The sequence below is a fragment of the Dreissena polymorpha genome, chromosome 15, assembly GCF_020536995.1.
Source record: "Dreissena polymorpha isolate Duluth1 chromosome 15, UMN_Dpol_1.0, whole genome shotgun sequence".
Taxonomy (NCBI): domain Eukaryota; kingdom Metazoa; phylum Mollusca; class Bivalvia; order Myida; family Dreissenidae; genus Dreissena; species Dreissena polymorpha.
In genome coordinates this window covers 36,046,429-36,067,247 of record NC_068369.1, presented here as the reverse complement: position 1 = coordinate 36,067,247, position 20,819 = coordinate 36,046,429, and the positions used below count along the sequence as shown (strand labels likewise).

General features: G+C 33.5%; 1 protein-coding gene across 2 annotated transcripts; it reads right to left on the bottom strand.

Annotated features, from left to right (window-relative positions):
• Positions 1-1,402: 1,402 nt before the first annotated feature.
• LOC127860546 (uncharacterized) lies at positions 1,403-11,392 on the bottom strand. Of its 2 annotated transcripts, none has more exons than XM_052398655.1 (10): positions 11,224-11,392; positions 8,276-8,455; positions 7,883-8,013; positions 7,210-7,348; positions 6,095-6,232; positions 5,715-5,912; positions 5,152-5,253; positions 3,968-4,240; positions 3,539-3,620; positions 1,403-3,110 (listed from the first exon to the last, which is right to left on the bottom strand). In XM_052398655.1, exons 1-10 carry the CDS (start codon positions 11,276-11,278, stop codon positions 2,546-2,548), a joined length of 1,863 nt encoding a protein of 620 aa, XP_052254615.1. In that variant the 5' UTR covers positions 11,279-11,392; the 3' UTR covers positions 1,403-2,545. The 2 variants fall into 2 exon arrangements, with proteins under 2 accessions (XP_052254615.1, XP_052254616.1); XM_052398656.1 differs by having other exon boundaries at positions 4,103-4,240; positions 11,224-11,391.
• Between the last annotated feature and the right edge of the window lie 9,427 nt (positions 11,393-20,819).

Sequence of the window (20,819 nt, the reverse complement as noted above, 5' to 3'; positions counted from 1 at the left end):
TTTCATTATTAATTGAGCGATATGGATATTTGTGTCTTTCCCTAACGCTATTTTAGACAACATCGGCCGTCGTTTTGTTAGTCAATATACATTACAATGAGACAGTTAAGGCTAATCAGATAGCATTGAAAGACATATGACAAACTTATATTATTGTTATAACGCCCGCTTTATCAAGATGTCTGAGCGTCATGAAGGGTGGGGATGTATACTGTATCAAGTTGTCTATACGTATTCTGGATTTCCGAAACATGACGGATTTATGGTATGGGGGTCAATCTTATCATCTTAAAGAGGTTACAATTTGTACTTTACTCATGTAGATACATTTCATTATAGGAAAGTGCAAAACAGAAGAGACATTAATATTGCTTCTTTTTTCATAGTTATTAACCTTTGTGAATATGTGTACCTAAATTATAAGGTTTTGGATTAAATCTTCTAAACTTAAAAAATTATCAACTGTTAACTTTATAAGTGGGTATCTGACATTGAAATGGTGTAAAGTGCACATTTAACAGTTTTGATCGGCTTTGTCCGGCGTGCGTCGTCCGTCTTAAGTCGTGTGTCGCGAGGAAACGTTTCATTCAAACGAAATCTACTCCTTAACCACTTGACAGATTTGTAAAAAATAGTCTTTTAAAAATGATTATTTGGTGATCCTCTTTTACAGATATTCCAATCGTTTCTTTCCGCTGCATATGTGCGTCGACAGAGTTAACTATAGATGTTAAAATATTCAAACTTAAAAAGACATTTGTATATCTGATACCGCATAAGACAGGAGTTAAGTATATGGTGTATAACAGGTGTGGTAGTCGTAAACCACATTTGTTCAAATCATGCCCTTATGGTCAAATTTGTCCCGTATTGGGGATATTTGTTTTGTGTTACATGTGAACTGTCTTTATCATATTTGGAATTTGGCTGTAAAATTGGATGGTGATCATCTACCAAGTTTATTCAAAACCTGTCCCTGGGATTAAAATGACACCGCCCAATGGGTTCCTTGTTTTCCATGTAGTAAACACTTAGAAAGTTATCGTCTCAAAAATAGCAAGGCCCAACGTGTGTCGGTTGGTGGTCGTATATCGAGTTTTTCAAAGCATACCCATTTGAATAAAAACCCAATGCCCAATACTTAAAACATTGCCTTTGCGTATTTACTCATCTGTTACGTCATACATGTAAAAGAAAAGCTTTATATATGTGTATGCTCGCTTTAACTCCTAAATTGAATAGTAGAAATAATAATTTATTGAAAAGTTACCAGAATATGAGCGTTGTCGATCAATACATAATGCATACGTATTACTTGCTATATACATGCTATTCGATGTGTTTACGATGTAGTTTGGTCGAACATAGTTTCAACTAATTTAAAAGCAAACATAACATTACGCTTAATCAGCAAATGTATTTACGATCAGTTTTCGAAATCGCCAGCAATAAACAACATAAACCATCGCATTAACACATTGCTGTTGTCACTGATTATCACGTTTCTTAAAAAATATCAACTTTACAAGGAAGTGAAAGGTTCGCGAGATAAAAGGGTTTATTCATGTAAAACGTTTATCATTGAGTAAGCTTAACACTCTTACAGTGCAAATAAACGTGGGGATGTCAATATGTTTGCTATTTGTTTCAAGGTAATCGTTATTGAAACTTTTTATACAACGCTGAAGCTATATTCAAATTGTGCCACTAAGAGATAAAACATGCGACTTCCAATTTGTTTGTACACAACGTCATCAAGATAAAAATTAGTGCCACTATGTAGTTAAATTTGTTACAATGCAGTTAGATGTTATGTTAAACACAATACAACATAAGCAGGTGTATTGCACATTGAATAAGCAATACAAAATCAATGTCATCTTCTAATCCGTACTCACATCAAAGTGGTTTCGAAAGAAGCGATAGCCAATATATTTACGAAATAAAACTAATAGTTATTCGATGTGATTGTTACGTGTTCGTAAATAAAATACGGTTATAAGAAAACATAGAACAAAGTTAACGCATGTATACTGTCATTCTACAAAAATGGCTGCTGTTATATTATTTAACATATAACATGATCTAGGAATTATATTGTCTAATTCTGAATAAAGTTTAGAGCGACTGAACCGGCTTAAATAAAAAAATATAATATGCGCGATACCGTCACTTCAAGCAAGGAATACTTGCGTTTAATGTTCACTCACGTACATTATTGGCGCATAAACATTTGTTCCGCATCAAATGTATTGGTATTTTTAAATTGTAAACCAAGTATATATTGATAAACTCTACACCATTGTCCTTTTTGTTGCTAAATTCGTTGTTAATATGAAACACATGTCTTATTAATGTATTTTTCTATGAAGTAAGAATACAACGAATAGTCAATTTGGCTCAACTATAGGTTAATTAATATTTAAAAATTCACGCAGGCAACGCCAATACGCTTCAAATGTATTTTTCGGAGTATTTGTCACAGAATGTACGTCACACAGTTCTATTACATTTTCATTCAATCATGTATTTACTTAATTCTTTTCTACGCTCTGACGTGAGCATAATCAGCAGAGTCGCTTTGGGAAAATTTAATCTTCTTTCCAGTGATAACATCATAGTCATCTTTTGATCCATTCCGTCGGGCACAGGTTGTACTATCAGGATGCGGGATATGGTTATAGTCACCCTCCCCGTCGTTCCTGCGCGCCACAGAAGTTGTATCGTAGTCGCTGCCTTCTTGAAAAATATTATGTCCGCGTATTCCAACGTGATCATAGTCTACGGGTCGCGGTATCTTAAGTTTGTTATACACATTGTCTGGTTTCTTGCTAGTAGGTTTGGTTCGTAATGCATTGGTTGTGCAGTCGTACTCATCTTTCACACTTTGATATGCATCCTCTGTTTCATCGATAGAATTGTAATTATCGGCCTCAGCATTGCCTTCGTTTTGTTCATACGCTGTGTTCTCATGATCTTCACTTTCGACCACTGAGAGTGCGGATTTTTCCAATATAAAATAGGTTTGGTTTCCAACGTTATCTTCATAATCTTTGCTACTTTCGTTAGGTTTTTTAATACTCGAGCCCGATTTGCACGGCAGTATTCCCCTGGAAAATTACATCCATGAAATTACGATGTTTTCAAAAAATTACGTTTGAATATCTTCGAAGGCAAACTTACAAGTTTAAACACTGTTACACATGATACAAAAACAACATAAAGCAACTATGTGATTACATATCCTCTTGCAAAGGATATCTGCATAATGATAGTAGAATCAATCACATCGATAGTATAAAAGTATTTGTTAAATTATCGAAAATGTCGTATTTGTCATTTGTAGTACGATTGTCTTTAGCATTTACTAATCGACATAAATTAAATAATTGCCTATCATGTGTTCAAAATTGTACCTGGTTATCATGTTTATAAGTATTGAGTGACATTTTTAACATGGGCCATGTATTTATTGTGCAATTGCGCTCAAGAGACTAAACATCGATATGTGATGAAACACTAAAATATATCACGCTACCTTTTTCTTAGTAAATAAATGACCAGCACTGCTCCGAGAACAACAAGTAATCCAACTGCCACACCGATGCCTATCGTTGTAGCTGTCAAACAAATAATAACTAAGCGTTATGAATAATATTGATACAAACATTCAAGTACTGCAAAAAAGTATCAATCAAAAACTGTTCTTCAATTGCATAAACATAATAGCCAGTATGATTTCTGCAAATATATTGTGTATTGATCGTTAACATAAACCTGATAAAGACAGTAAGGCATGCAATTTAAAAAAACAGAAAATAATATAACTATTATACTTCACTGGCATCATTAATCTTGTGAACTAGTGTCTGAATACAAGTGAATGAATGCATTCAAATGCGTACTGTATGGTTATAAACTTTAAGGGAATAAGATCAATGTTGACGAATAGTAAATGGAAAAAGACCTGTCGTTTTATCCGTTGAATCTTGCGGGGATTGAACCACATAGTTCGAATCTACAGTAGTAAACTTGTGAGGGTATGCAGATGTAGAACCTTCTGGAATATAACTTTCTGTGTAATTACTTGCAATGATATTACCTTCTGGGCTTGTGCCGTCAGAAGAACGATTAGTAACAGTATGTGCAGGAGTAGAACCTTCATGAGTTACTGGTTCATCGGAAGAGGCATTCGTCGACACAGTATATGTTGTTCTAATTGTAGAAGTTAGATTAGTTCCTGAAATTAAAGTTTTAGTTTATCAAAAAAGTTCATGTGATTTGAAACTCGTATTTACTACTCTCTTATAGACTTACTTACAACGCACACGACCCACGAACACGCGTCACAGACTTTCAAGCTTTTATACGACTGGCAAATATATACTTACAACATAGCTGAAATAAAATAAGTTAATTGTCATCAGGAAAACGGCTTTAAACTACTCAAAATGGGAAATTATGTTTTACAAAACACAATATCATTGATAATTAAACCAAACCGTAACATGAGTTCCGCGGTCGGAGACATACTCCCCCAAATACTTGGGCTTTGGACTAGTGACCCCAATTTCAGTAGGAGTCATTTACTGTCCAATGCAAATGCACATGTGAAGTATCAAGCCAATTAGTCAATTCGTAGATGAGCTATTCATCGGAAACGATTTTCACACTTATTGTGACAGTGACCTTGACCTTCGACCTAGTGACTCCAATGTCAATAGGTGTCATCTTCTGTCAAAGTCCAATGTGTATGGGTAGTATCAAGCGGTCGATTGGTTGACGAGTTATCGATCGGAAACGATTTTCACACTTATTGAGACAGTGGCCTTGACCTTTGACCTGGTGACCCCAATTTCAAAAGTGGTCATCTACTGTCAAAGGCCAATACACATGTGAATTATCAAGCCATTTGGTAAATCCGTTGACGAGTTATTGATCGGAAACGAACTGCTCTACCGTCAGACCGACCGACCCACAGACAGACAGACATCCAGCAAAACAATATGCCCCATCTTGTTCGAAGGGGGGCATAACAATAAATTTAATTGTGCTAAAATGTGTATGCCTATATTGTATCGCTTAAAGTGGTCAACATTGATTTGATAAAATATGTTTTAAAATAGAACTGTAAATTATTTATATATTTACCTATGTTGACACAAATAGACTCTTTTGTACCATTGCTTGCGAATTGCAAAAGACCATCGGTATTTACAAACGCATAGCAATTTATTGGGCGAATTGATTCGTCTGAAAATAAAGTTTACATTATGCACACTGTGGTAAGTACTAAATAGTAATACACTAATTTAAATGTAACCCTTGATTGGATAGTGATGTACAAGCATCGACTACTGAATAGGAACTACAATTTATTCAACGATCTGACGCGCATTGTAAAAATAAACCCCTTACGAGTAAAGTTAGCTTTATTTCAGCATTTATTGATAAAGCTGTTAGTAGCAGAATAATGATGTAACTTTCTTCATATCATTTTTGAAAAAGTTTGTCATTTTCTTTTGTAAGTTTTCAGAATTAAGACCAATAGTTTTTGGACGCCGCTTGGTTCGTAAAAATAAGCAATCACATCAGATGAATCAAAATAGCTGTTTTGTCATAACTATCAATGAACATATACAGTGTTAATCCATATAATAAAATAAATACATTTAAAAGATAGAAACCCTACGTTCAATATTTTAAGCACGTACTAACAGAAGTTGATGTTCCTATGAGTGTGATAGATCGGATAATGCCTGTCCAGAAATATTGTTCCTGTGGATTGCCAAATCGTCCACGCTGAATACTTTCCACAGAAGCTGGATGCTGTTTGGCCTTCAAACATTCTATATTGCCATCCAACCAATTGGCCGCAGTTGATTTTATTATTGCTGCAGTGGCTGATGAATCTGTTAAAAACAAACTAGTGTTATAAAGAAAGATAAGTTTGTTTTAGTCACATCATTTGTTGCACACTGTATATGCTCAATTGGTTTTAATGTTACATGTTTATGTTTAAACAAAATCAATTTTAAAATGAAACGACTAATCAAACGCGTATATGTCATGGGCAATACATATTCATAAATACCTGCGTATGAAGTGTTGCTACACATGACTTTTAAATTTCCTTTGGTGGGTTTACATGACGCCCATGCAAAATATGGGTAGTAGTATGTCAAACAATCACCTAAAGAAATGATGCCGTTGTCTGTTTCGGTTCCGTTCGCTGTGGAGAAAAGTTAATTTGTATAAACACTTGCGCGAAGCAAGAGTCATATTCTCGTTTTCAAAAACCTAATCTTCGTCATGTAGCCAAAACAAAAGTAGATATGTATTGTATGTACTCGTGTCGATGAAAGAATATACATAATTTTAGAAAAATGATGACCTTAAAGGCAAACTAAAAATAATCTGCGATTATTTGCTTTATCAACATAACAATATTAATTTTAAGTGGGAATGTTGACAAGCTTTCAATATTAAACATATATATATATATTAATTTCAAAGTATTGGCTAGTTTCAAATATATTTAAATGTAATTTAGCATCTTGTTTAAGGTTTATTTCGACACGAAACAATTTGATAAACAAATAATTTTACCGCAAAAGAAAACAGTCGTTAAATTGTTAAAACCCGGAATCATTCCAAACAATATTTTTAGCCGTTTTTAAATCAAGTGTTTTAGTCGCGTGAAAGTGCAAAAGAGTCTTCTGAACATCTACAGGTCGACGACCGTAGCTTGCTAGTTTATGACTAAGCCAGTGTTAAAATATGTATCTATAAAACAATCCTTTGAACCACGGCGATGAACACAAATTCACATAATTTATAAGAAATAAATAAAATAGTTACTTAAGTAAAACGATATTATTTTATTTTATTTTGTATATTTTCGGGAATTGTAAATTTGATACTTTGGCCCACTTTCATTGGACATTATGACATCGATAATACACTATTATCAACATTGTATACACAATATATAACAACGGAAAATGGTAGTATAGACACACGTGTTTGAATATTATGTAAACAACATACATATTCAAATACTCATTATATCGCTTTGAAACAAATAAACAAAAGTAATTTAATTTACAAATAAATTTTAAACATTGATTGTATCTACTACATTCATCTATGCATGATTGTACATACAAATCTGTCCTAAATAATTCAATCTTAGACAACGTAACATACCGTACACATGGGTGAAAATAGCAGAACAATTATAGTTTTCAAGACATAAATGCTCTTCATTTTTATCGTCCGCATTTTTATCGCAACTGCTAAGCGTATCGATATTTGACAAATTGGCGCAGCGACATTCTTTGGTTGCCTGAAATTAATGAATACAAAGGCATGATTTTTTAAATCAATGATACCAACAAATAATGTTTTAAGCACACAATAGTTTGTGTAATTTAATGTGTTTTATATGCATTTTAAATGCATTGTATGCCAAATTTGCCACACAAAAATATATATTCAATTTAGCTTATACAATTTATTTCTAATATGTCATATTTTCAAACGTTATAACATGTTAAATAACACCATGGATAAAATCCCAATTGATCTCAATGATGTCAGTCACAGCGAACATATGTGAATAACCCAAGTCAAATCCATGTTTTCAAATTATATAAATCATAGACAACATGTTTACATAATGCATAGCCAGTATGGTTTTATTGTTAAGACGAGCATTTCCAATAAAAATGACATAACTGTATACATTGTTGTATGTTTTAATGTTTAATTAACAGTTATTTACTTCTAAATAACAACCATGACAAATGTGTACTCATTACAAACTTAATCAACTTCTTACTTATATAAGAATGTTTTGAACTTTAAAATGTATACTTACTAAATCCGATGTGATATCATTGTAGTCGGACATATATATGCCGAATGGTGCATTGCCACATACATTGAAGCAGTAACCGATACGTGTTACGTTGTACGTATTTTCATAATTAAAATTAAATTCTCTACAACCTGTAAGAAACCAAGAAAACATTTACAACGTGACGACTGGGCATAATGCTATCACGATAGCAAGCCTCCCACTAAATAAACCATGGTGAAGAGTATATAGTATTCTCAATTATGCATATTATCATAAAAACGAATCAGTGCTTAAGAATATTACACATGTGCATATCCTAGAAATTAATTATGTTATGTATTTTCAAGTGAAGATAAAAGTATATTTTTTTCGCTACACAGTATTGATGAGTCGCACAAGAAATACAATTACCCAGGAATAGAAACGGTAGCTTTGCGTGTTGATAACCAATCCATGTGCCAGCGGTGTGTAGCTCTAAACCAAGAGGTTCGTTAACTTGGAAAGAATGATTCTTGTAAGAAATAGCTGGTTCTGCCAAAAGGCAGTCAACGGAGCTCCACGTAGTTGATACATTGCTTAGAAAGTAGTTGGCTGAAAAGGATTGCTCTTGTTTATGATGACGGTAAGATTGATTTTTAGCGCATTACTCCGGAGAATTTCCTAGAGTACATGTATGTTATATCGCCGCTAATTCATTAGACATTTGGTAAAGATTCAGTTCCTAAATTTAATGTTTAAAAACAATTACACATATTAAACAAACACAAAATATTTGTTAGTGTTTTATGAATAGATGGATAGGAATTAATACATTACTTGACGTGGACCAAATTATTGTACCGACGATCTTATAACCATAATTATAAAAAACATGATAGGGAAAGTCGTATCATCATCAAAACTCCAAAGATTAAATTAAAAACTATAATAAATACAAGATGATGGCATGTTTGTGGATTCATATAATAAACTGTTTTTGTTTTACTGGAAACTAATCCAGGTAAAGTTTGCTTTTTCATTTCCGTTTGTTTTTAGCATATATTGTTAATTATGTGTTTATATGTGTTAAACTTTGAAAGTGGTGTGTGTATGCACTTAAACTTCAAACTTGCCTATACGGTTTTACATACGTTATGATTGAATGCTCTGAGCTGTTATGGGTGTATACGTACAGCTCAGCGTTCTTTTTGATACAACGAAATTCCATGAGAAAGGTATCACGTATGTCTAACAAATCGAGTTATATCGAGTTAAATCAACCTAATACATCTTTACAAACACCATACCTGTCATCATCGATATCAATAAGCGAGTCATTTGCCGACAAAAACTTTACATAAAAACCTTTATCAAACCGAAAGCCGAAGTTTTGAATTGACGATTCGTTCTATCTTACGGAGGTTCCGGAGAAAGTCGGTGTATTACGATTGGTTGATAAGACATGAGATTGATCTCGCTGAGAATTCCGGAGATAATTCCGGAGATAATCGATAGCGTATTTTCGATTTCAGAATACTTTGCAATGTACGTATTTAACGTAAAAGTCATACTCTATGAACTTATATTCAATACATTTTACAGAGACATTGTGAATAAGTAATAGTTTGTATTTGACCAGATTTAGAACATGTACTTGTTTACAAAAGTTGTGTTCTTTGTTTGAATAGTGTGAGTAGCTTTCAATTACGACGGATTTGTCAATAATTCATTTTTTAACTCGCTTATATGATATGTTTTGACAACAAAGCAATGTTTGCATTTTTATTAACATTTAAGTAAAAACATATTAAACACAATTGGGGAAATAATTCTTAATATGATTTTCACTCCACCGACAAGATACTACTAGTATCAATTTTAATAGTATCTGAGCTGTCTCCATGTTATGAACACACATTTGGGCTGTAACCATTCATTATAGATAACCATCAACAGGAAGTAAAGAATACGTTTAGGAAATATTAATAGTACCACGTAAAATCAACATGCTTATTTTATCTAGACTAAACTGGATAAATATTTTGTAAGATACCGAAACTTTTTGATCACCACGACAATTGGTACTCATCGGTTGAATTGAGCAAATAAAGTAGAAAACAAAATATATATACATATACATATATATATACATATATATTCATTTATTTATATATTTATTTATATATATTATGTTCGGACAATTTTTCCATTGTACATCTTTACAGGTTCACTTGTTAGGCATCATATTTCAAAGTTTTTATCAAGTTTTCAAAAATGTATTGCCCGTTTAACGTTATTTTTTCTTTGGTGCTGTTTGAATTAAGACAATGCAAGCACTATTATTGAGACATATAAATGTCGCCGCGCATAAATCGTTTTAAATTATATGATTAATAACTTGAAAATAAAACTATGATTGTGCTCCTGGAGCATGTCCATTATTGTTTTTTAAACTATTATTTATGGACATCTGTCAAATTTACACCATTGTTTGGATACTAGCGGCCGACTTTGTAAGTCAATAAATATTACAAAGAGAGATAGTATGCAAATCAGATAGCATCAAAAGGCGTGTGTAAAACTTATTGTCAAGTTATACTTCCGATCAACTAAGTGGTCAGGTTTACTGGTTAAAAGTGGTCAAACGTCGGATAATTTTTTCAGGAATATATTTGGAAATTTATTAATTGTAAACGTCACTGGTAAAAATATATCATTATGGTACGGTGCAGTGCTCAAGAAAACAACCTCTTGCGTTCATTGTTAAGAGTTATTGTGTCATATGTGTTAATTTGTATCTGCATGAGTGTCCACTGGATCGTAACGTGAGCGAATAAAATTGTACATAACGATGAACACAAGCAGACGGTTTATAAACTGCTTTTATCGAGTCTGCAATCATTTAAAACTTCATATTAGCCTCAGACAAATTGTAAACAACTTTTTACAACAATAATAAAATCCCCAATAAATTAATAGTAACACTTCCTCGTTGCGATTTTGCAAAATTATATATGAAGTACTGAGGGTTATTGGTAAATGACTACTGAACTCTTCTTCTCCACTTCGATGTTTTGGTTTAAATGAACAACGGCTATTATAATAATATTTTTAATTCAACACAACTGGTAGAAATACATGCACAATATCGATTTCGGATTCGAATGCAGTTTGCTATTACAGCTTCGGGTTTACAGACACATCAGTAACCTCAGTAAATAATTTATTTACAGAAATGAAGACGTATTAAACGTAATAGTATCCACTAGTCTGAGAATGTGTTAACAAATGATGAGTTAAGACATTATAAACTTACATATGTACATACATCAGAATTAGTCAGCTGTTCATGAGTATAAATATCAAAAGTATAAACTTACCATTTACTTTAACCGTAGCCAGTATCAAAACACATACAACTTTGTAGAACAACATTTGTTTTCGTTAAGCGCAGTCCTAAAGATTTACAATTACTGAATAAGGAAGTACACACTGTCGAAATAGCGCGGTTACACGGTAGTGTACGCGCGGATCTTTGTCAGGTTTTACCTGAAGCATAGCTATTCACACACTATTTTACAATGTATTTTAAAATGTAGTGTAAACTTGTTTAGGTTTAAAACTCATGTTTGCGGAACAAGAGCGATTAAGTTGGTTTTAGTCTTTTATGAAGCATTGAAAGTGTCATCATATAGTAACTATTCATAAGCAAACAGTTTTAGTATATGTTAATACAATTTTTCCCTTGAACCATATGTAACTTATTTAAACAACGGTGATTGGCATTGACCGCTTACAAGCAGAGAAATCCCATATATAATCAAGTTTTTGTGTGTGGTCTTACGACGAAAGTATTTATTTAAAACGTCTAAGGCACACCTGAACTTACATAGTATTTAAAGGGATATTTTTTACCTGAGCAAGACATTTAAATGTAAAATGACCTGAACATGAACTAGCAGCCTTTAAAGGAATTGAATTATTTTAAGTAATTTTCTTGAGTTAGTAATAAGCTTAAAGAGCTTTGTTGGTATGGTTCCTGTTTAAAGCTCTAGGAATCGTATATGAAAAATTGCATGATGCAACATGGTTAATAGTTAATGAGTTAATTTCTAGTTTTTAGATTTTGTTTTCCTATTTTTTGTAATGAGTTAATGTCAATGAATACACGTAACGAATATACATATAAGACTTGAATGACAATATACCAACCAAAATTACACTTTTCATTTGTAAAAACGACTATTTATTGATTTTATTTATATACCACTAGCACTAGTAATACGGCTTTATAAAGAAAAAAAAACACGTTCAGTTTTCGGTTATGTTTGTGTACATTAATAGATTGCATATATGTCCTTTCGATTTTTTTCACCAAAACACAACTACAAAAACATGACATTTTACATTTAACGTCGTATATTCGCTTAGTACGATAATTTAAGCATTTTATTACCATTGACACGTATAAAAAGAAGACATACAGTTCACAAAAGTCGTTTAGGAACTTAATCTATTATAGTTTGATTTCTTCATAGTATATCATAATCGTTAGCTGTCTAAGTCGTTATGATATTAAACACACTGCTTTTTCTGAATATATAGTCATACTCAATGGGAATGTATATCTGAAGCCTATATGATACACGTGGTCATGTTCTTAATTTTCGTTTGGAACAATAACTATGGAGCGGTATTCATGTCAAAATTGTAAATCGCAATGTTGTAAACCGCTGAGTGCCTAATGCTTAATGCGACAAACCGCAATAGGTTAAAGCTTGACTGAAATTCGAATACGAAACTGAACTAAATATTAAAACTTGTCTCATAATATTATAATACTGTCCGTATAGTTTTTGGGCCATGTTGTACACCGCTAATGTTTAATGCTAAACGATAAACCGCAATACGCTTGACTGCAATTCGAATACGAAACTAAACTATTGCTTGTCATAGCTAGCTGTTACTAAAACGGTATCGACGTTAATTGTCGCCCTTCAAGTTTGGCTGTTGAAGCCTGGAGTTACGTGCCTCGTGTTGGCGAGCGGTTAAATGATGGCATTAATAAAAGGTTTGTAATTATTCATTTCATAGAGTGCGGAATAAACGTTAAGGCCATCGTGGTTACAAATTAAAATTCAGAGGGCGACAATGCGATAGTTCAATGGCGACAATGCGATAGTACGATGGCGACAATGCGATAGTACGAATGCGACAATATGACAACGCGATAGTACGATGGCGACAATGCGAAAGTACGTTGACGACAGTGCGACAATACGATGGCGACAGTGCGATACTAAGATGGCGACAATGCGACAATGCGATAGTGCGATAATATGATGGCGACAGTGCGACAATACGATAGCGACAGTGCGATAGTATGACGGCGACAATGCGATAGTGCGATAAAACGATGACAAAAGTACGACAATACGATGGCGACAATGCGATAAAACGATGACGACAGTGCGACAATGCGATTGCGACATTGCGATTGTACGATGGCTACAACGCGATAGTGCGATAATACGGTGACGACAGTGCAAAAATACGATGTCGACAATGCTATATTACGATGGCGACAATGCGATGATACGATGGCGATTGAACGATATGACTATCGCATTGTCGCCATTGTACTATCGCGTTGTCGCATTGTCGCCATCGTACTATCGCATTGTCGCCATCGTACTATCTCGCTATCGCATTGTCGCCATCTTACTATCGCATTGTCGCCATCCTATAATTATATAATTTCATGAACACGTGCTTTCAAAGCGAACAACTATTGTGATTATAAAAATACATGTGCAAATTAATTGACTTAGTAGAATGTGTATACTGGTATGGTGGCAGTGCCTTTTCATACCGTTCATATGTCAATGTGAAAGTTTATGAGGTCTCTCGGCGCATGAGGCTGCATTATGTGAGGATCCGGAGTGTGTCCCAGCACTCTTAATAAGCATATGACTAATAAAAGACGCGATACATTTTGCATAATAGCTGCAGTTTTAGCTATGTTTAAACATTTTTGTTCTTTTGATGAGATCGTGTGATGTTAGTAAAGACTGGAGTACCCGGGGAGACCACACCCGTCGGGTGTTCTGATCAAAAACCACACTCGCATGCAGGAATCCAGCTTGAGTAGCCAGTGTGGCAACTAAAGCGCTAGCCAGACAGCCTGCTGGGCTTTTTTTTTCAGTTGATTTTGTAGCCATTATTCGGTCAAATTCCCAATGGCAAAACATCTTTTTCCCAAATGCAGTAAAAAATGTGTATAATTCCATTTTATAACAATTTACCACGAAATTCAGTAATTTTAGTCATAACATTTTTTTATTTTAAATGAGCAGGTTATCTGGTGATTTTCAATTATGTGTATGCTCTAGCTGCCAGTTGAAGAGGCATTAAGGGTTACCCTCGTCCATCTGTGCATCTGTCCTCTAAATTTCTGATGAGCAGAAATCAGCAGGGCACCCGTGTCCTATTGAGACATTTCTAGCTATATAAATATTTTAACATACTAAAATTAAATAATAATTGAGATTATTCTCAATTTTGTAACTGACCGAGTTTAATTTTGTTTGTTGAAAATATTGCTGGCATTTTTTGGACATTGCCTGTTGTTTTCAACATTTTTTCAGAGAAAAAAATTCTGTTGATTAGTGGTTACTTCCATTAACATTAGCAGGCATAAGGTAATGCATTAATATAAAGCTTGCATTAATATGATAGGTAAGGAATCGATAGTAAACGCAAAATCCATAGGAAACATTGATACATTATGTCCGCCTTCCGAATCGTGCACTTTGGGAATCTGATTTTCAAGCTCCTTCATTTGAAGACTCGCAAAAAAAGATCTTACGAGTTGCCCATGTCCGCATGTCCGTTAGAAGTTATGTCAAGTTCCAATCAGTGAGGCATCGGTGCCCTATCAGGGGCATAGCTGCTATTAGGCACAGCTGGCCCGGGCCTACTTTTTTTGAAACATAAAAACAAATGCTTCAATTTCGAAAAACGCATTAAAATATTGACCCTGAGGGGGTGAGGTTTTAGAAATCTGCATTTCATATTGACATAATTCTCAGACAATGGATTCTGGTCGTGTTTAAAGGACATATCTTCCAATTATCAACTCTACTACTTTCTATGTGCATAGATTCTAGCTCGTTTCCTTCACGTGACTTGCTGTTACAAGTTTACATAGATCTACATGTAGATCTACTCGTCTCCCTTTCAACACTACAGTAAGTTGTAATCGATTATAATTGGATTTTTAAGAAACATTCCAAATGATGTTTATGACCGCGGAAATTTAAAATGGAGAACTTTCCCCCGTATCCCGACCCATTGATGAATCCGCGTCGGTTCGGTCCCTTGATGCCGAACAAAAACAAAATTTAGGTCTCTGACATTGGGATAAAACAGTAAAATATCAAAGAAAAACAGGCCAAAGCCTTATATTTTCTTATCTTATTTTTTGTCGAGATATGCTTTAAATCTCATCACAGGCGTTATAGGAATTAAAAAAAAATCAGGGGTAGGACCCCCGGTTTTATGTATCATATCAGAGCCTACAACTCAAATTAAGCTAGCTACGCCCCGCATAAAGACATTTCTAGTCTGAAAACAGTTTCTTTGTCTGCCATTGTTTTATTTTTTGCTGTAAGCATATAAATATCTTTTTGGCATGACAATGATATATTGTATGACCTGTTTAAAGTGGGTGGGCAAAACATTTTCACCACCGAGTGTCTCTAGTTTGAAATGTCAACACTGGTGGTAAGGAAGTGGCTGTGATGATTGATGTTGTTTTCCTTTTTTTCTGCATATATTTCATTCAAAAAGATGCGTAGTAACTAAACCACGAGGGTGTAGCCCGAGTGGTTTGATAACAAGCATCGGAACGACAAACCATTGGTTATTACCGCAATAACAAACGCATACAATCGATTATTTCGAATCTAACACGATTTTATTAATACGTTATCCGCGATTTAAGGTAGCGCACCCCTAATGGGCACATATCCAAATATAATATAATTTATTATTTTCTTAATCAGCATCATTTCACTGAACTACATGCAAATGTGTAGGTAGGCTTTCCATGCTTTTTAAAAAAATAAACCGATTTTTTCAAAACCACCCCATGCTCGGCTTTTGTCCAGTTTATTTTCACCCCTGGGATATATAAAAGTTCCATAATTCATTCAAATTTCCAAATATGGGCATGCAGTTGGTGTGTACAGATGCAGTAAAGGTGTTTAAAGTTTAAACAAGATGAAATAGGTATTCTTTTACAGACATTTATTTTTTACCAATTTTTATCTATGGAAGAGCGCCATGAAATGTAAGTGATTTCAGCCAAGTAAAAATTGGGTCGGTTAAAAACAAAGTGTCATAAAATTCAAAATAGTATCATTTAAGTTATATTTTAAACGTAGTTTTTATAGAAACACTATATACAGCAAAAATACCAAGAAATAGACAGATTTACCGTTTACTTTTTGAAATAAAAATAAAAATGCAACATGCATCATTCGTATTTTCAGCAGTAAATCAGCCAATTTAGCCATAACGTTGTTTTTATTTAAAAAATTGAAGGATGTGCATAAAAATTTCAACATATTTAACAATAAACATAGCATATATGCTATATTAAATCAAATTAAGTTAGAAAAGAAATAAAACGCGTCGCAAAAAGTATGGGGTGTCGGCAGGATTCGAACCTGCGTGGGAAGATCCCAAAAGATTTGTAGGCCGTCGCCTGAACCACTCGGCCACGACAACTTCACATCTGTGCAAGCTTAAATTAGATATCCATAAGTAAACAGGTAAAAGGGCTCGTCGATCTTTGAAGAAATCGCGAAATCGTATTTTTTCAGATGATATTTGGATCGAAGTCAATATTTATTGTGAAAATAATGTATTCTAAAGGAATTACGTAAACATATATAAGAATTCGAAGTTAAAAAATATATAATGCATCTCTCGGAAATAACCGATCATTGAAGATCGGCAATGATCGTAAAATAAATCGCGGGAAATCATTAGGGGATGCGCTACCTTAAAGTTAATAAATGAAAATTATATTGACATAACTTCCTCCACTTTTTCGTGAAGACGTGACGTCACCACATCAATGAAAATCAAATGACGTCGACTTTATTCATAAACAATGCGCCGACAATCAAAATGACGTCATACGTATTTGTAAACATAAACAAATATTTTGCTTATTAATTAAAATGAAAGAGAAATAACCATATTAAAAATACATTAAATGAACGAAGCATGATTTTTAGTGCTATTTTGGTCAAAAAGAACTGCAAAACGCGGAAATGTATTTCTTTTCCGAATCTCGCGTTAGCGCCAGTGCATTTTACTAAAATAATTTTTGGAATTTCCAAAACTATTTTCAAAACATTTGTCTTCGTCCTTAATTTGTTGCAGAATAACCAACGATACTTTTCCTTCTTTGTAGATAGAAAAAAAGTCACGTGCCGTGGTAGAATATAAGATAAATGAAAAGTGATCATTGGTTATTTCTCTTTAAACTGAATGTGATTGTTTTGAGAAAAGAATGTTGAGTAAAACGATATTTTAATTCCTTTCTAAAGTCTGAGGTAATATTTTAGACTGTGTGACTATCTGTCCATAAGAAAAATGTCGACCTCCACGTTTTGCACAGGTCACTCAGTATTTAAATCCATGCATTCGAATTGCAATAATTTCATTTCTATTAAGCATTGATATAATATACGAAAATTAACAACCGCAACTTTTTTTTTTAAGAAACTTTAAAAAGCTTGCTGAACGGAAATTTATCGTTTGATTACGTCATTAAGTAGAGCTGACATCAAGTTTAGTTTCGTTATCGATTTCAGTTTAGCGTATTGCGGTTTAGGACATTGCGGTGTACAGTTAAGAATTAGGCGATTAGAAGTGGCAATATTGCAAATTGCCGATATAAAACAGACAATATCATAACAAAAAACTTGAAAAGCGGACTGGAAATTACCGAAAAAAAGTACATGTACATCATTTCAACAGTGATTGAATAATAATTGTTCATAAAATATAATAAACAAGCATTACAAGCTTTTAATAATGCGCATTACTATTTTGTCATGAATACCGCTCCATACCTAAAAAGGTAATATGACTTCACGTTAAGTCAGTGTCGCTTGTCTGTCCGTGATGTATCATTCATCTGGTCATGTTACACAACAACTTGTCGGACTTCAGAATAACTAAATGCGTTATTAAAGTTGTTAGTCATTCTTTCTGACATTCCTTGTGCAGCTTTGATTGTACAATCTTCATATATCTCCTAGTGCTTTATAATATTCGCTCAGCGGGATTTTTTTTTTCGTTTAATCGGCCCTTTCTCCAGTACGAACTTAGTGTGGACGGTTCAGTTGCAAGTGTCTACTGACGTTCCCGCGTGGAGCATTATCTACTCGGGCTCTTTGCCATTACACGCACATCGTCTTTTTTGCTGGCAATTCTGAATCACTCCTCTTAAGTAATATATGTTAAATGCCATTGTGTACCTATATGCATTCTGACTACAATAATAGGGTAAGTCCCCAATACATTGAAAGCACATAAAACAGACATATTTATTTAACATTCTGAATCTCCGATTTAATTTGCTTTGATAGCGGATTGCTTGTATGTACCGTATTTAGGATATGGACACAAATTTCAACGCGTAAACATCATTTGAGATAATTCCCATCATCACTTAAAGGACGTTTATTTAGGGAAGTTACTAATTGCGTCTGTTATCAGTAGCAAAATAACTTCATTATCAGTGAAAACGCACAATTTCGATGGTGGATGTTTGTGTATATCCGGTGAGTATTATATTGTTTGAATATATGTCACTTTCACAAATTATTATATTTTATTTCCTCATCGATCCATCGCATGTAGACACTTAATGTTGCCTGAGAAAAAAAATTCATCATTTATTGAATACAATGTTTGTCGACATGAGGTTTAAAGAGGCTTTTTTTAGAAACACAAATGTATTGTATGTGCCTTAATGCAGTCTATACAGCGAACAGGGCATGATCTTTCTGTTTCGTAACAATCATAAAGAATGTTCAAAATACATATAAGAGTTCAAGTTAATTTACTGCCCTTTGACGATTAAAGTCAATACACCTAGTTAAATTTAATACTGGTTTGGCACACGCATTTTGTTTTATGTATGACAATATGTATTTTAACGAAAATGGTGCTATGCAATTACAGGTTTATTTGTTGAGATTATACAAGTGGTGTAGTGAGTTTATGGAGTAGATGTTCAGTGTTGACGTTGCAGTTTTTTTTATATTCCATATATGCAAGTTGTAAATAAAGAAAGTAGTAGTAGGCTTACACATTCTGTGTCATGACTTCTACAAAATGTTTGGATTGTAATAATTTTGCTTTCACAGATTCATATTAAACTTGTATGCATTAAATCAATACATAATTAAGTATTTAAACACGTGCAACTGTTTTATATGAGTCTTATTTTACCTTTAATCCAATAAACAATAATCGGAATTTTTCAATTTGATCTAAAACTTATTCAGAAGTAATATTTTGAAAATTGTATGGACAGCCTTTTGCAGGAGATATATACGGAATATTACGCTAGTCAATTGTTCCAAGAGTTTGTATCAGTCGAGTGGCTTGTGTGATGCGAAATAGCACAAGCCACGAGACTGATACAAACTCTTGGAACAATTGACTTACGTAATATTCCTTTTATTAAATACAAAAACTGACGAAAACAGTTAAGAATTGTATTTTTTTGCTTTAACAAAACTGACAAAACAAATGGCTAAAACGGTACGCCATAGTTTATTTAAGACGCGTATGAATACAGTTTATGTAAATTAACGTGTAAACATTTCAACCGGGAAAACACAGGTTTTTGACACGCTTACCTTAAAGTGATATTATGGGTATCTAGCAGTTTATAGGTGTCTATCGCAACCGTTGTTTATTTTTGGTGTTTTCACTTCATATACACTTATATTTGTTAATGCAGCATCAACATACTAAAACAATATCCCGGAAAGAGAAAAATAATGCATTTAAATATCAACCGTACTTTCGTTTGACAAATGATCATGCATGTACGATGTGAACCTAAATTTAGTTTTAGTGCAGATTCGTTCATACGACACAAAGACACAGTTTTGTTTTACGGATCATTTCGGCTTACAGGACTGGGTGGGTCACGTATGAATATCGAATATAAAATATATTTTCATAAACAACTGGTAGCAAGATGAGTTGCAGATAATTGGTCAGTAACCACATTTTAACTAACTCTTTTGATGGGTCTTATGACCTGTTAATTATTTTCAGCTCAATTCAACAGTGCAAAATGCCCATAATATCACTTTAATGACATCGTTTATCCAATATTTATAACAAATAAGTTGACAGCTTTAATTCAACGTTTATAACAAAAACGTTCAAACGATATGCACTTCCACTTCTATTATTCCATGTCTTTATCGAAACTTACTTAATCCACACTATTGTATTGTATGGAAAGGTTCACGAAGCAGCTTTATATGCCCTATGAAATTGTAAAAAAATAAGTTCCACGAATCATCATAAATTTTGTATATTTGTGGAACTTAACATCTTACCTGTCTCATTCAAAAGCACTTTTGCCGTACAAATCGCATTAAACATCTCCAAAAATTGAACACAAACACATAAAGTTAAGCAGAATAACCTAAATTTTGACAATTTTTGTACATTTAATGATATAATAGAATATGAAGGCAAGTTTCCCTCACTTTTATATTTTAAGTTAGGATTCCTATTTTGGAGATAGATGCAAACAAAAAGTTTCTGTGTGTGGGAAACATGCCTTCATATTTAATTTTGAAGTTTTGTGAATTTTAATATTGCGCTTTAAGTTACAGTGTAACCCAATTTCTTTGTTGTTATG